The following is a 15,048-nucleotide window of genomic DNA, read 5'->3' on the forward strand; positions in this document are numbered from 1 at the left end:
TTTTATTTAATATATATTTCTCCCAATAAATTTCTCTGTTTTCTTTTCTCTCTTTAATATTACCCTTTTTATTACAAAAGTGCATTTTCTTTTATTAATCATTGTTGAAAAAGATTTTTTTCAAGATACTAAATTGAAATTAAACTATTGTACAATTTCAATCCTGTGAGTGCACCCTACGCCAGTGTTATGCAAGACTGAGTTATGCACCACAGATCTAATGTAAGCTATCAATCAATTTAGACATTTTCAAAGTTCTGACGATGAATGGAAATGACCCCAAGCCAAGAGAGAATATATATATATATATATAAAAACCTCTGAATATCCGAATAATATTAAGAAGGAAAGTTACAAAGATAAACGTCATTACTTCTGCTGACCCTTCAACGCATACTATTGATTGTTATCCTATATATTCTCACTCACCAGCAACGTTGAAAGCAAAACGATAGTGACCATGCCTAAGAGAGTGGAAGGAGTTGTTGCCATGAAGCAGCACTTTGTGCTTGTACATGGCATAGGTGGAGGAAGTTGGTGCTGGTACAAAATCCGGTGCCTTATGGAGAATTCAGGCTGCAAGGTCTCATGCATAGACCTCAAAAGTGCTGGAATTGATCAATCTGATGCTGATTCCGTGCTATCTTTTGATGATTACAATAAACCACTTATGGATTTCATGTCTGATTTGCCTGAGAACGAACAGGTGGTAATTTGGTATCAATTATATATGTTAATTTTGGTCCCCCCCCTACCCCTTTATATGTCTCTTTCTGCACCTTATGTCATGTGGGAATATGTGATTGCATAGAGTGGCAACATCAACCTGAACTCAACGTGTATCAGTGATGTGATTTGGTTGCTATAGGTTATATTGGTGGGGCACAGCGCTGGAGGGTTGAGCATTACTCAGGCCTGTCACAAGTTTGCAAACAAGATTCGTTTAGCTGTTTATGTGGCAGCAACTATGCTCAAGTTCGGATTCCTGACCGATCAAGATCTTAAAGATGTGAGAGAATCCTTTCCTTTTCATTAACTCTCTTGTTTGTTCTTATTCTTTGTTTGTGTTGGTTTGCTAACAAGATTATTTGAATTCATTCTTCCCCGCATGCTTCTTCTTTGAAATTTGAGAGGTTTTGTATTATTTAGGGTGGAATGAGTACTATCATAGTTAAGGTATCGTTCAGTAGAGTAGAAAGAAATGAAATTGAATTAAAGCAGGTCGTAAAAGCGTGGGATTTATACCAAATTTTAAAACTTTCCTCTTATTTCTTTGCTACTTTTTACACAAGAGAACACTACCTTAGGGGGCACCATAAACTTGGGGCTAGAGATATATATAGGATATGATATATGACAGTGATGTGTATTGGCTTCCATTATTGTTGTTGTTGTTCAGTGTCTCTGGAATCTTGAAGGTTTTCCAGCAAGGACGGTGCTGATGCTCTCTCTCAAAATAATTGGTTGCCAACTGTCTTCAAAAACAGATTATAGTTCTTAGCCAACTCTGAGGCTCACCAAATTATGCTTCTACCTACTCCCAAAATTTTCTCAAGAATAGCACCATATGCAAACAAATCTGCAGCTGTTATGCAATATCTGAGTTTGTTTGTTTTTCTTTTTTTAATAGGGAATTCCATTCATTTCTCTATTCACGTTATCCACCTCTTTTCTTTCCTTAATTTGTATTGGACACAATTCTTCTTAATTTTTTTTAGCTTATTAATGGAATTATCAATTTAGTCAATGACCTTTTGCTACTCACCTTGCCTCTTTTTCAGGCTTTTACAACAAACTAGTTGTAATTTAATAATGGTCAGTAAAATGGGCAAGACATTCTGACCCGGACCCGGGTTTTTTATGGTTTGTTTTATATTTACTTAATTCTGAAAAATGATGAAAAGAAATCTAATGTTAACCAACCTCCTATATAAAAGCCTAAAACTAAAATGTGTACTAAGCAAGCTAATTGTCTATTTAAAATCATTATAGCAACTTTAATAAAAAATTTCTTCTATCTGTCTATTTCACTGATCAATTATCATCAATAATTATGTGTCATCTAAACTCCTATAATATGTAATCCTTGAATTAATCATTGTAAGCCTTTGGAGACAAGAGAGTCAAATAAATTTCTTGCTTTCTTTTCGTTCCCTCAATCCGACAACCCTGTTTATTCCACAGATCCACTTTGTCCTCAGGAGGTAATAAATAGTAACAAAATTTCACTGTGTTCAATGTACCACTTATCATTGAAAAGTAGTGACAAAAAATTCACGAGCCTAATTAATTAGACTATATGACAGAATAGTAGCTAGTTTTTTTTTTTTTTTTGTGCCAGTGGTAAATAATGGATATAATATAAAGTTTTCTTTTCTGGTTTGAATGAAGCAGGGGGTGCCTGATTTATCCGAGTATGGGGATGTGTATGAGCTGGGATTTGGATTGGGACATGATAAGCCTCCAACCAGTGCTTTGGTGAAGAAAGAATTTCAACACAAAATCATCTATCCTTTGAGCCCTCACGAGGTACACAAATACAATAATAATATCTAACTACAAAAGAAATAAAAAGGACATGCTAATGCCATGCTATGTTGCATGCAGTGCCAAAAAACCTGTTTAACTCAGTTTGTCACTTTCTAGGTGCATTGGGGCGTAGGGTACCCCACATGACATGCTTTGCCCTATTGTTAATTTCATCCTCTGCTTTTGCCATATGTAGGACCATTTATGGCAATTTTAAAAAATATTCTCTTTTTTTCTGGCCAGTGTTTCTAGTTTTCCACTTATCCTAAGCTGAAAGAATTTTAATTACTGATACAATAGATTACAAAGTGATAATGTAAAACAGTGGTACAATGTTATTTAATTACAAAACCCGATGTATATATAATAGATATGTTTGTTAATTTTTATAATAATATAATATCTATCCGAAAAGTCATATAATAATATAATAACTATCCGAGGTTGTGATATTATTTTACACTTTTAATACATCAACCTTAAATTCTTAAGTTATTAGTGAACATGTATATCGTATGCATGTGATTTTGTTGGGTAGCGTTTGTGGCAGCAACCTAACCTAGCTGGGATTGCGTGCACTGTACATAATTGAACTGTGACCAATGTAAGGAATGAATAGTGCAATGATGGGTCAGGATTCGACATTGGCCGCGATGCTGTTGAGGCCAGGGCCATTGCTGGCATTGACGAGTGCTCAATTCAGAGAAGATGGTGATGGTGATGGTGAAGTGGAGAAGGTTTGCCGCGTGTACATAAGGACAAGGCATGACAAGGTGGTGAAGCCAGAGCAACAGGAAGCCATGATAAAGAGGTGGCCACCATCCACTTCATATGAACTCGACAGCGACCATAGCCCCTTCTTCTCCACCCCATTCCTTCTCTTTGGCTTGCTTCTTAAAGCTGCTGCTGCCTTGGACGCAATTAACTAGTTCAGGATTGGGCTTCCATGCATGCCTTTTCTTCGTTGCTCTCCAAAAGTTTCATGTGGGTAATTAATTTCATAAATATATCTAGTTTTATACATTGGTTGTAATTATCACTAATAATATATGAATCACTATTCTATGTAGTTGTACCAGGATTTGTATTGCATTAAAAATGGAAGTTTCTATTACTTGGCTTTATTTCTGGTAATAAAATAATCAAATATATGTGATTCATACACAAAAAAAAGGAGACGAAAAATACTGGTTAATGAAATATTAAATATTTAACTAGTATTCTTTCATTTTTATTTATTTAATTTATATTATAATAGAAGATGTTATCAAAACTCAAGTGAATTATTCACTCGGTCAGGATTTTACAAACTAAGTTTAGTATTATTACATAAAAAATTAAAATAACACTTATTAAGAATATGAAGAAAAAAAATTAATATTACATTAAAAAAAATTAAATATAACGTTTATTTTGAGATATTCTTTTTTTTTTTTAAATGTAACACTTATTATAAATTGGAGATATTATAACACTGAAAATAAAGAAGTTCAACTGTGATTGTTAAATCAATGATAGGCTTGTAGGCATCCAAGTTACAGCCTTTCACGCTGAGATGAGATGACAAATGGAAAACCTTCCATGCTAGTTGGTAACCATCCTTATCATCTCACACCTGTAAATACAAAAACTACAGTTAAATATCTTCGTCATCCTAAAATATTGTTACTTTGTTGAAATTTATATTAACTTGAGCATAAAGTCTCTACAGGTATCCCTGCCTTAATTCATCATTCTCAACTGTAATAAGAATAGCAATTTACCAGAGAAACCCTTTATATATTCAAGAGTGGGCTTGGTATTTTCGGCCACCTCCTATCAATTTACAAATTCAAATAATTAACAGTATGACTAAATTTTCTTTAAAAAAAACATGACTAAATTTTAATTGTTAACTAGCCTAAAGAATTTATATTTATGTTTATATAGTAGAAGACATGCCTATTTATTATGAGTTAAAAAATATAGTTTTAAAGTGAAAGAAGAACTTGAACAAAGAAAAAGAAAAAAGAAAAAAGAAAAAAACTCTGATGGTATAAAATTCAGAATAAATTGAAATGAGTGGCGACCAATTCGATTAAAAAAAAATCCATGTCGACTGATACGGGGATATATAGTTGAGTGTGGATGAAAACCAAGTGATCTAAAACTAGTTACCATTCTATTTCCCCCTTATCACATGGATTTGTAGAAAAAGGAAAAATGTAAAATGGCTAAAGCAGAAAAGTGTCTCTGGGATTGCTTGCTCATGTAACATCACAATGGATTTATAGAGGGAATCTTACTGTCTATCCTTATCAAGTTCTGTTAAACGTCCTATGCATGACATGCACCGCATGTTCTTTAAAATTGATAGGTGCTGTTTGCATAACCATTATGCTAACGAATTTAAACAAAATCAATTTAGAGATTACTATGCTTGGGTTTAAAAGAGAAGACAAATGTGAAGACAATTTAAGATGGGAGGTACTTATATATATATATACACAAAATTGTGCTTTATTAACATGTCGAGAACATTTTCTTCTTAAAAAAAATGGAGAAACACATCAAATTGCCCCATTTTAAATATGGGACTTCAACATTGAGTTGGAGAAACACATATTGCTTTCTAGTTTATCTAGGCACTATTTTTATTTAATGTGAGACTTTTAATATGTTTCATTTTTCTCATGATTATCTGTTATGTAAAATTTTCAACACACCCTTTTATCTAAGTGTGACCACAAAATAGGATACAGACATTGAGCTGATGCTATGTTCCTTCAGCTTAGGACCCACTAGCTCCAGAATTCATGTGGTAAGTTGGCCGTCGAATGTGAGGGATGGGTCATTCTGTTCAGCAATGAGCAGGGCTTATTATGGTCCAAATATCATTCAATGACATGCGAATATTTGTTGATGAAAAATCTTATTCATAAGTATGGAATGGTCTGAATTATCTTTATCTAAATCCATAATAATAACTTTGCTGGTAGTTTTCGAAACTAATATAAAAAGTCATGTAAGGAAATACAGTATTATGTAATCTTTTATTTTTTGCACATGGAGATGTGATGCGAGCATATAAGTAAATAAGAAAAAAAAACAAAAAAGTAATTCAAATGTTGAATATTATCATTGCACTGAATTTTTCAAAGCCCATTCCAATCACTATCTTTTTATTAAGTCAATTTTTGTATACGCATTAGTGCAATTCTATTTTCATGTCTTGTACAAGGGGCAGCACTTTTATATAGCCAGGTTAGTTTGCTTTCTAAGTTTTTTTTAATATTTAGTATTTCATTAAATTTTTAAATGTCTTTATAATTTTTATTTTATTTAACAATGTTTTTATATTTCTAAAAAAAATAAAACTAAGAACCTTTTTTCAAGCTAAGTTTCAACTAGATAGATTCCTGCTAATTATAAAAAAAGGCGTAAACATTATAATTTTTTTTAAAAAAATGAATATCTAAATTTTATTTGTTTTTAGTGGAAAAAACTAAAATTCTAAAGCAAGTATAGTTTAGGAATGGAGGGCATAATACATTCAAAATAATTATGGAATAGGTATTTTAAAGCACTTCATAGATAAGTGTACTCTTTTCAGAATATCTATTCACCGTACCTAAATATCATAATTCTCGAATGCCTATTCTGTAATATATTAAAAAATAGTTACGAAACATGTGTTCTGGAATTAAATAATGCAGGGTATTTTGGATGTCACATGAAGATTTTAAATGAGAAGGGGTGCAAGATGATTTTTATATGGTGTAGGAAGAAAAGGCCCACTGTCAGCCCTCTCTAGTTATATTCGGCTTTGCCCCCATATCCGAAATCTCATCTTGTTCAGGCCCAATTCTTCTGGGCTAACAGTTCCTTAAGTATTTTCCGAAAAGAAATTGATAGGAAAATGAATACTTGAATTATTTCCACCGACTGAATATCCAAAAGTGACATAGCTCAGAACGTAACAAATAATGTGAAACATGAAAAAGAAGCTTTTATGGCCAACACGAATAAAAACATCATCATGAATAGTATTTTACAATGATACATGCTTATTTGGTTGAGGGCATGCAAGCAAAACACAATATGAGGAGGCAAGAGAAAATTTGATTACTCTCCCAAGAAATGCACTTGATCATGGTGTTGGTGTCTGCACATTAGAGTCAGATTCATGAGAGGATTGCCTGTGGTGGTTCTTCAACTCAGGATGCTTAATCTCCTCCAACATTCTAACAACTTCATCCATTCTAGGCCTATTATCAGACCCCTTAGCCACACATGCCAGTGCAATCTGAAGCATCTGCACCATCTCCTCTTCAACATATTGCCCTCTCAGAAGCTCCTCATCAAACACTTCAGCAGTCCACTCCTCTCTCACAACAGACCTCACCCACCTTGGAAGATCAACCACATCTTCATAGCCAGGGTACCTCAAAGGGGTCTTCCCTGTCAGCATTTCAAGCAGCAGCACGCCAAAGCCGTAGACATCAGACTTGTGACTGATCTTCTTTGAGTCTGTGGCTTCTGGAGCTCTGTAGCCATTGGCTCTTGACATGGTTGCTGGAGTGTTCATTAGAGGCGGCAATCCCACATCGGAGATGCAGCCGTCCAGTTCTTGGGTTATGAGCACATTGGTTGACTTGATGTTGCCATGTGAGAACTTTGGACCCCCCTCTGAGTGGATGAAAGCTATTCCCCTGGCAGCTCCTAGCAAAATTTTCACTCTGGAGTCCCAGTCTAGTGGGCTTCTTCCTGCTCCCCTGTTTCCTATTGTTAGAATTGAAGTTGGCAAGTAGTCCATGTGACAATTAGTTTTAGTTCCAACAGTAACATAAGCAAGGCATTCAAAGCACAATTTGGAAAATGTTAAATATGTCGAGTAAAAAGTATATGCAGTGATTGTAAAAGACTTTTACATTGTTATGTAATCATGAACTGGTATGAATGATAATGTGTAACTACAATAGAAATCTTAAAAATCATAAAGATGATTTTTGATTGATTGGATGCATAAAATTTGAGAAAACATGTTATGCAATGAGAGAGTGCAAAGTAATATTACACCGTCATCTAAATATAAATTTCTGTATATGATAAATTTATTGACTTTTATGACAACTATCTCAAAAGTTATATTAATAATCATTTCTTATTGAATGACAATATAAAGTGCTTTACACTTTAGCTCTATTAAACTCATAAAATTTTCTGCACTGCTGACATATAGAAATTAGACTAAAAAAATCTTTACTACCACTCTACCTGAAAGGCTGAAAATATAAACATGCATTGATGAGCTATTTTAATATCAAGAGTCAACGCTCTTATAGTCTTTGTGTGTGTGTGTGTTGAGGGGTTTTCTAACCATATTGGCATGAAATCACCCATGACATCGTGGAAACAAGTTGGTTATACTGTAATTGTCAGTTCCACTTCCTATTTGAATTTAATGAACAATGATTGATACTGAGAAAAGTTGATTTATCGTAGTTTAGTTAAAACTGAGAGACTCGTGTAGAATCATAAAACATGTTTTTTTTTTAAGTTAGAATCATAAAACATGTTATTTTGAAGAAAATGAGAAGATTTTTGTCATCACGTACCATGCAACAAGAAAAACAAGCTGCCACCTGGCATGTAGTTGTAAACCAGAAGTTTCTCATCTTTGGAATAGTAATAAGCCCTTAGTGGCATCACATTGGGGTGGTTTCCAATTCTCCCCACAATCTGCAACTGCTGCTCAAACTCCTTCTTTCCTACCACAACTTCCTTCAACCTTTTAACTACCACTGTTGTTCCCTCCTCCAAAACAGCCTTGTATGCTGTTCCATAACTTCCTTTTCCAAGAACTTCAGCTGAAGCCTTCAGCAAATCCTCAAGGTCAAAGCTGTGAGAGGAACCTTCAAAGAAAAATAGCTTGTTCTTTTCAGCCCCTTGCACTCCACTCCCAAAACTCTTTGAAACCTCAGTCTTTCCAGCACAAGAAGCCTTTCCTTTCAGTATGCCACTGCTTTTGCTGTTTTTCTTCTTCTTCAAACAGAACACTACAACTATTAAAGAGATGAAGGCAATGACCCCAATGACTAGAGCAAGTATAGTAACTAGGCCAAAGTTTTCCTTATGGTGTGTAGCATTTTGGTTTTGGGTGGCTGGTGGAGTGAGTGGCTCGTAATCAGTGGAAGGAGATGGAGAAGGGGAGATTGTAGAGCAATGATTGAGAGGTGGCCCGCATAAGAGAGCGTTCCCAACAAAAGAAGTGTAAGGGAATGCCTTTATGGAGTTTGGAATTGAGCCATTCAAGTTATTATAGCTCAAGTTCAAATGCTTGAGACTTGGAAGGTTGAAGTCAGGAATAGCCCCAGATATGGAATTGTTTTGGAGATACAACCAAGTGAGTCTTCTAAGGTTCTGAAAAGCTGGTGGGATGGTGCCAGAAAAGGAGTTAAAAGAAATGTCCAATGTCATGAGTTTAGGGGTCACTGGAGAAGGAATTAGGCCAGAGAAGCTATTGTGCTGAAGGTATGCAAATTGGAGTGAAGGAATGGAGAGTACATTAGAAGGAAGACTTCCTATAAGTCCATTAGAATGAAGACTCAGGACCCTAAGAGCATCTAGTTTTCCTATGCTGTTCTCTGGAATGGTCCCGGTTAATCCCATCCCTGGAAGATGGAGGCCTACGACACGTGTGCCGTTGGAGTTGCATGTCACACCAACCCATGAGGTGCAAATTGAAGCAGAGTCATTCTTCCAGTTGAGCCTTGGGGCATGTGGGACACTTGAAGCAAACTCCAAGAGAGCATGTTGGTCAGAGTTCAAGTCAGCTACTATCAGGCCACAGAAGGACAGTGTGGAGCCTAATAGAACAAGTGCAACAATAGAGAACTGCAACTTCATGGGTATATTTTGGTGCAAAATCAAGGTAAGTGATAGTTCCAGTTTCTGAGCTTAACTTTTCTTCATTCTTTCCTGGTCTGGCTTTGGAAATTGGAGCATGTTGTTAGCTAATCCTGTAGCTAGGAAAGTATAATATATTCGAAGTTAAACTTCATACAAATGGAGACATTGGGGTAAGCATGATTGCATGAACCTAGGACCTAGTCCAAAATCAGTGATATTGTAATTTTTAAACCGAAGCAGCACTTAAACAAGAATTGATAAGTTTACGGGATGAAAGGGGCAGGAAGAACACATTATGAATTTAGAAATCATAGAGGGTTGAATTAAAAAATTTGAACTAATTTCTATCTCTAAAAATTTGAATTTTAGGATGAAATTTTTTGTTGTTTATGCAGAAAACTGAAAACATCATTTATTGCAGCTTTTGAAAAGAAGAAAAAAAAAACAAAACAAAACAACACAGACTCATTCATGCTTACCATTTACAAATTAAGGGGACTTCCTTCTTTCAGATGCATCAGCATTTTCTTTCTTTCAATACTTGAAGTGTTATGCTGACTCCTCCATTTAAAAAGAGAAAGTAAAAAAGCCAAAGGTTTGTCTATGAACTTTAAATAATGGAGGACTAAAGTGCATTTTTCACTGAGAATAAAGAAATTGCCTCACAAATCGGTGCTGATATGTTTCAGAAACAACCAAGAAGGGAGAATTGAAAAAAAGAAAACAAAGGGAATTGTGATAACTGAGAATCCAAGAAAAAATAGAACTGAAAAAGAAAAGGCTAAAGTTTGATTCTCCAATGTACTTTATGAAGAAAAAGCATTCTTTCCCTAAAGTAGCCCTCATTCTCAATTTAAAAAAGATCAACATAAATCATTGGTGTTGATTTCTCATTTTTGCCACCTTATCTGGGTCAGTGAAAACTGCAGAAAGGCCATTTCGAAGTACAGAAGAAAACTATTTGGTGAATCAGGTTTAGACACGCACAGGAACCAAAGATAATTAAAGGGATGCAGATGGGTCAAGTATTGCATTAAATAACTCAAAGCTAGCATAGCATCAGCATTTCAACAAAAACAACTACCTGATTCCTCCACTTAAAGCAAACAAAACAAAAGATTTGTCCATCATCCCAATTAAAGCAAACATTAAAAATAAGTCATTAGAGAAAGAGATTGAAGACATAACTGTTCACACTAGAAAAATTCTCCAGTTTGTAAGACATATATAACCCAAAAGAGACTTAAAACTTTAATCATGAAGAAGGATAAAAACTTTATGGGGATCATGATCCTAGAACAGTTATGTGGTGAATTATAACTATGACCAACAGTAGTAACCGGAATTTTCTATCTTTAATAATGGATACTGTCAAATTAAGTGTTCCCTAGCTAGTGAATGCAAGTATTCAACATGGAATTTGAAGGAAGTGAGAGATATTTACCTTGGCATGAAATTCAGTTCTGAGAGGTTGAGAACACATCATAGAGTGAAGCATCACTGCACAAAAAATGAGTAAGGAAATATTTCATCGAGGTGAAGAAGAAAGCAAGTTATTAAAGCAAAGCACAGTATGAAATGAAGCGCAATAGGACTTGACTATTTGTGCTTAAAAATCTAGTATGACTTGTAACTTCAGAATTGGAAGGGAGCTTAGTTTCTCTTAAAGTTACTTACAACTCAGCACAATTGGAGTTGGTAGCATCAGACTTGGCATTACAGTTTTGCCACTAATAAGAATCTGATTTCTTCTCATTTCTAGAGATTCACACACGTCAAAAAAGAAAGGGTCAGCTGAATATGTCTTGGTGAAAAACCGAAAAATACTTTCCTACTAACTAGTACAATGACAGCAATAATGAGGGAGTTAACCAGAAAAGTCTTTTATCTAACTAACTGTAGTACTAGTACATTAATATCCACCTGCTGCTGTTGAAAATGGCCCAACATAAAAGGAACAATGCATCGATTGTGTAGATCTAATCGTATGAAAAGAAGTATCAAGGCGACAAGAGCATAAATAAGGATTTGCTGACATGAAATTGAGTAAACCACTGAAGAACCGTATGGTAGAGTACTTTCAAAAATTCCACTGCCGCATCATTATTACCCTCACTCAACAAGACTGAGATATTAACTCTTCCATTTCTATTTACAGTCAAAACTTTCAGCGTACTCCAAGTCCCTCAGATATAGTAGGGGACAAAATTGTTTTGGCAAGGGGTATGAGCCAATACTCTTTGTCAAAACTAGCACTAAGGAGTAAGGACTGCCCCTAATGGTTATGATTGAATTGTAAACCTTTTGTGAAGGAGCAATTACAGGTTCAAAAAGAGGAAAATGATTGAAATAATAGCATGTTTTGAATTCTTCTTCAACATCAAAATCCATCATAATGGTCCCCCTTGAGAATTAATTAATTAAAACAATAGGGAACCATGGTGGGCACTTTAGCATATTGCACACTACTAACTTATTATCGTATAGGCCATGATCAGGTATTAATGAGGGGAATGAGCTTAGCTAAAACCCACCCTTTGTTAACTAGTTTTCAAAACTCATTACATTGATTATGAATATTTTGATGATTACTTATTGTCATCTTCCAAAGTGTATTGTATTATGGTTTGACAACAGAGAAGTAAGAAAAAGACGACCATTCATGAACTAGGAATAGGATAAAGGTGTTGAACAGAAACTAAACATTTAAAATTGGCACATATTGGCTGTGTTTGTGAGAGGGACTTGACTATAATGGGGCCAACCGTGTAATGAGTTATTCATAAAAACACGAAGAAGGTAGTTGGCTGTTACAGAACCATTTGAAATCCTTTTCTCCCTTCTACACTATGTTAATGCTATTTTAGCTATAGGTAAGCTGTCACTCATAACTCATCGTGTCAACTTGAATCACCGTTGACACATCTTTATTTGAAATTTTAATAATTGGGTGTTTAAGAGAGGATTTTGATAATTAAGCAGCAATTTTTACATTGCATGTAGTATCACATTAGTGACGATATTGACAATTTTATACTGTGGATCAAACTAGCAAAGAATTATTCTAATTTAATTAGTGATTTTGAATTTGGACTTTTAAGTATGTAACTATTTTAATATTTGGAAAGAGAAAATTATGATCTAAAATAATCTTACCCTACTCCAGTAAAATTACATAAAAATTACATGTATTTCATGAAAAAACAAAAAAAAAATAGTGATGATATGCTTTTGGGAAGTTGCATGTTTTCCTCTTAGTTTATTTTATTGAAAAGATGACGTCCCAAAAAGGTTCTCATAATGAGAAACCTCTATAGAAAATTAATTAACACGTCTGTATAGAAAATTATAATTCATCAAGTTAGTTCCTGATTATCTGTTGAGCATTTCCATGCTAATGCTTACTATAGTACTTAACCGTGACACAGTTATATATATGTTCAAATATCTAAAGAGCAATAATTTTTAAAACGGAATTTCAAGAAGGGACGTGAGGCTCGACAGATAGTTGAGGGGCATATAATATAGCTATGAGACAACTAAGATAAGTGCCTCATTAATATCAAAAGCAACTAGACTAGTCCATTTTTTACTTCTATTTCAGACACGGTGGCGGTGCAGGTGTACGGAATATTTGAGCAATCACACACTGGAAAGGCCTTTCTCTCTTAAATTCTTCAATTCCTATCTTAAATTCTTCAATTCCTAACAAAACTTTCATTCTGTACATGTGCCTATGAATAGGAATGAAAATATATACTCCAATCCTATAAAGTTAGTTAGAATTAAGATTGAAAATGAATATTTATTCGTATTTTTTTTTGGAATGGATGGGGTATTATAGTACTTACCTCATCTCATACATATATATGTCATATATTTTATATAATAATATAATTAAAATGTTACTTAAATATATAATTTATAATTTATATTATACATATAGTCTTTTATAAAAAAAAATCATATTTTCCTAATTTTATGACTAACAATAACAATCTAACACAAAATAATGATCTGATCTCAACATCGTTATATTAGATTTGTTTCAGATTCTATTTAAGGATATTGAACTACTATTTATTTTTATCTATAAATTTATGACTTTGTTGAGAAATTATTTTAAGATTGACTTTTAATTGTGAATTGATACTTTATGTTGTTTGGTGCTTCAAATTAGTGGTGTAAATTTCTACCTATTTAATGATTGTTGTTTATTTATGACTTAAGTTTGGACGAATCATGTTTGTTTGTTTATATATATATATATATATATATATATATATATATATATATATATATATATATATATATATATATATATAAAATATTTTTTGGTCTTAATTATAAGAAACATAAAATTATTTTATCGTTAAATTTTCTTTTTACCCCTGATTAATTAATGATATGCAGTCATTTTTTTTATGAAAATAGGTGCATTTATCCAGCTAGCAACAAAACAATGTATACTTATTGATTTTAAAAAAAATATCTTTAAAAAAGAATTACCTCTTAACTCATTTAATGTTATGGATAGTCTTAGAATAAAATTAAAAATTATAACAAATTAACTAATTTAATCACTTATATTAATCTTGATCAATTAGATAATTGTTCCTTATATATAGGACCATAGATAGTATTATGTGTGGATGCTTCTAATATTATGTTTGAATTACATAGAGTAAAATTTTAATTTGCTTGTAGTATTTTTTTTAATCAATATATTTTTATTGATGATTAACTTTATACATAAATAAAGTCTGAGTCATGAGTGTTGGCTAATATGAGTATATAAGTATCCCATAGATACAAAAATGATAATTAAAGTTATTATGCATGCAAAAATAAGGTCAGATATAAGTATTTTTTTAAAAACACCAATATAGAAACAAATACTATATGAGCCTACTCATATTCTATCCATTATCTTTCCTACCTATGAAGCTGTTGTTTAATGCTTATCATTCGTTTGATTTCATATTCATTGATAGTTAAGTTTTTTTTGTTCAATATTGATATTTGAAGTTATGTCATACAAATTAAGAAATAATTAAGTGGCATATACTTGATAAAAATACCTTTATTTAATCTTCTTCCAACTAAATCATAAATTGCATTTCAGATTTTCATATTTTTTTTATTTCCTACTAAATCATAAATTGCAGTGTAACATCAATTCTCTTTATTCTAAATAGGACTATATCTGGAAAATTATTCATTAGGTCTTTAGGTTTTTTGTTTCGACCGAAGGTCTTTAGTTTTTAAATACATCAAAGTTTCAAACCAAAATGAAAAAAGTTAGACATCAATAGATATGGCAAGAAAAAAAAAAAAACCTCTTGCTATGTTTTTCATCAAAGGAAAGAAAATAAAGAAAAAAATTAAATGAAAGGAGAACCTAAAAGAAAATCTAGTTTTTTTTATACTTTTCTCTTCAATTAAACAATGAATTTTTTCAAATTTTCATTATTTTACCATTTTCTTGCTTTACACCCAAACATACGTGAGTTACAATTTTTAACGCTGCACTGTATATTTAAACCTCTTGCTGAAATTCTAAGTGTGAGCTACATTTTTAACGCTGCACACTGAGAATCCTTTGGATATTGGAGGAAAGTATAAGAG

At 33.0% G+C, this 15,048-nt stretch overlaps 2 protein-coding genes across 6 annotated transcripts; one reads left to right on the plus strand and one right to left on the minus strand.

Annotated features, from left to right (window-relative positions):
- Window positions 1-259: 259 nt before the first annotated feature.
- On the plus strand, window positions 260-3,643 carry LOC100527813 (methylesterase 17). The gene is made up of 4 exons (XM_003523241.5): window positions 260-706; window positions 869-1,009; window positions 2,395-2,529; window positions 3,165-3,643. The coding sequence occupies exons 1-4, from the start codon at window positions 461-463 to the stop codon at window positions 3,456-3,458; spliced, it is 816 nt and encodes a 271-aa protein (XP_003523289.1). The 5' UTR covers window positions 260-460; the 3' UTR covers window positions 3,459-3,643.
- A 2,854-nt stretch (window positions 3,644-6,497) lies between these two features.
- On the minus strand, window positions 6,498-11,706 carry LOC100813074 (probable inactive receptor kinase At5g58300). Of its 5 annotated transcripts, none has more exons than XM_006578785.4 (5): window positions 11,344-11,706; window positions 11,098-11,178; window positions 10,865-10,920; window positions 8,127-9,530; window positions 6,498-7,290 (listed from the first exon to the last, which is right to left on the minus strand). In XM_006578785.4, the coding sequence occupies exons 4-5, from the start codon at window positions 9,415-9,417 to the stop codon at window positions 6,659-6,661; spliced, it is 1,923 nt and encodes a 640-aa protein (XP_006578848.1). In that variant the 5' UTR covers window positions 9,418-9,530; window positions 10,865-10,920; window positions 11,098-11,178; window positions 11,344-11,706; the 3' UTR covers window positions 6,498-6,658. The 5 variants fall into 5 exon arrangements, with proteins under 5 accessions (XP_006578848.1, XP_006578849.1, XP_040870950.1 ...); XM_006578786.4 differs by having other exon boundaries at window positions 8,127-9,536; window positions 11,344-11,705; XM_041015016.1 differs by lacking the exons at window positions 11,098-11,178; window positions 11,344-11,706 and having other exon boundaries at window positions 8,127-9,536; window positions 10,865-11,044.
- Between the last annotated feature and the right edge of the window lie 3,342 nt (window positions 11,707-15,048).

This window comes from Glycine max, chromosome 4 (assembly GCF_000004515.6).
Source record: "Glycine max cultivar Williams 82 chromosome 4, Glycine_max_v4.0, whole genome shotgun sequence".
NCBI classification, from domain to species: Eukaryota; Viridiplantae; Streptophyta; class Magnoliopsida; order Fabales; family Fabaceae; genus Glycine; species Glycine max.

Excerpts from the sequence above, each read along its gene's own strand:
- LOC100813074 (XM_006578785.4), bottom strand. The coding sequence starts at position 9,417 with ATGAAGTTGCAGTTCTCTATTGTTGCACTTGTTCTATTAGGCTCCACA. Across the intron at positions 7,291-8,126 it reads CTTGTTTTTCTTGTTGCATG|GAAACAGGGGAGCAGGAAGA; the intron begins GTACGTGATGAC and ends TTCTAACAATAG.
- LOC100527813 (XM_003523241.5), top strand. The coding sequence starts at position 461 with ATGCCTAAGAGAGTGGAAGGAGTTGTTGCCATGAAGCAGCACTTTGTG. Across the intron at positions 707-868 it reads ATTTGCCTGAGAACGAACAG|GTTATATTGGTGGGGCACAG; the intron begins GTGGTAATTTGG and ends TGGTTGCTATAG. Across the intron at positions 1,010-2,394 it reads CCGATCAAGATCTTAAAGAT|GGGGTGCCTGATTTATCCGA; the intron begins GTGAGAGAATCC and ends TGAATGAAGCAG.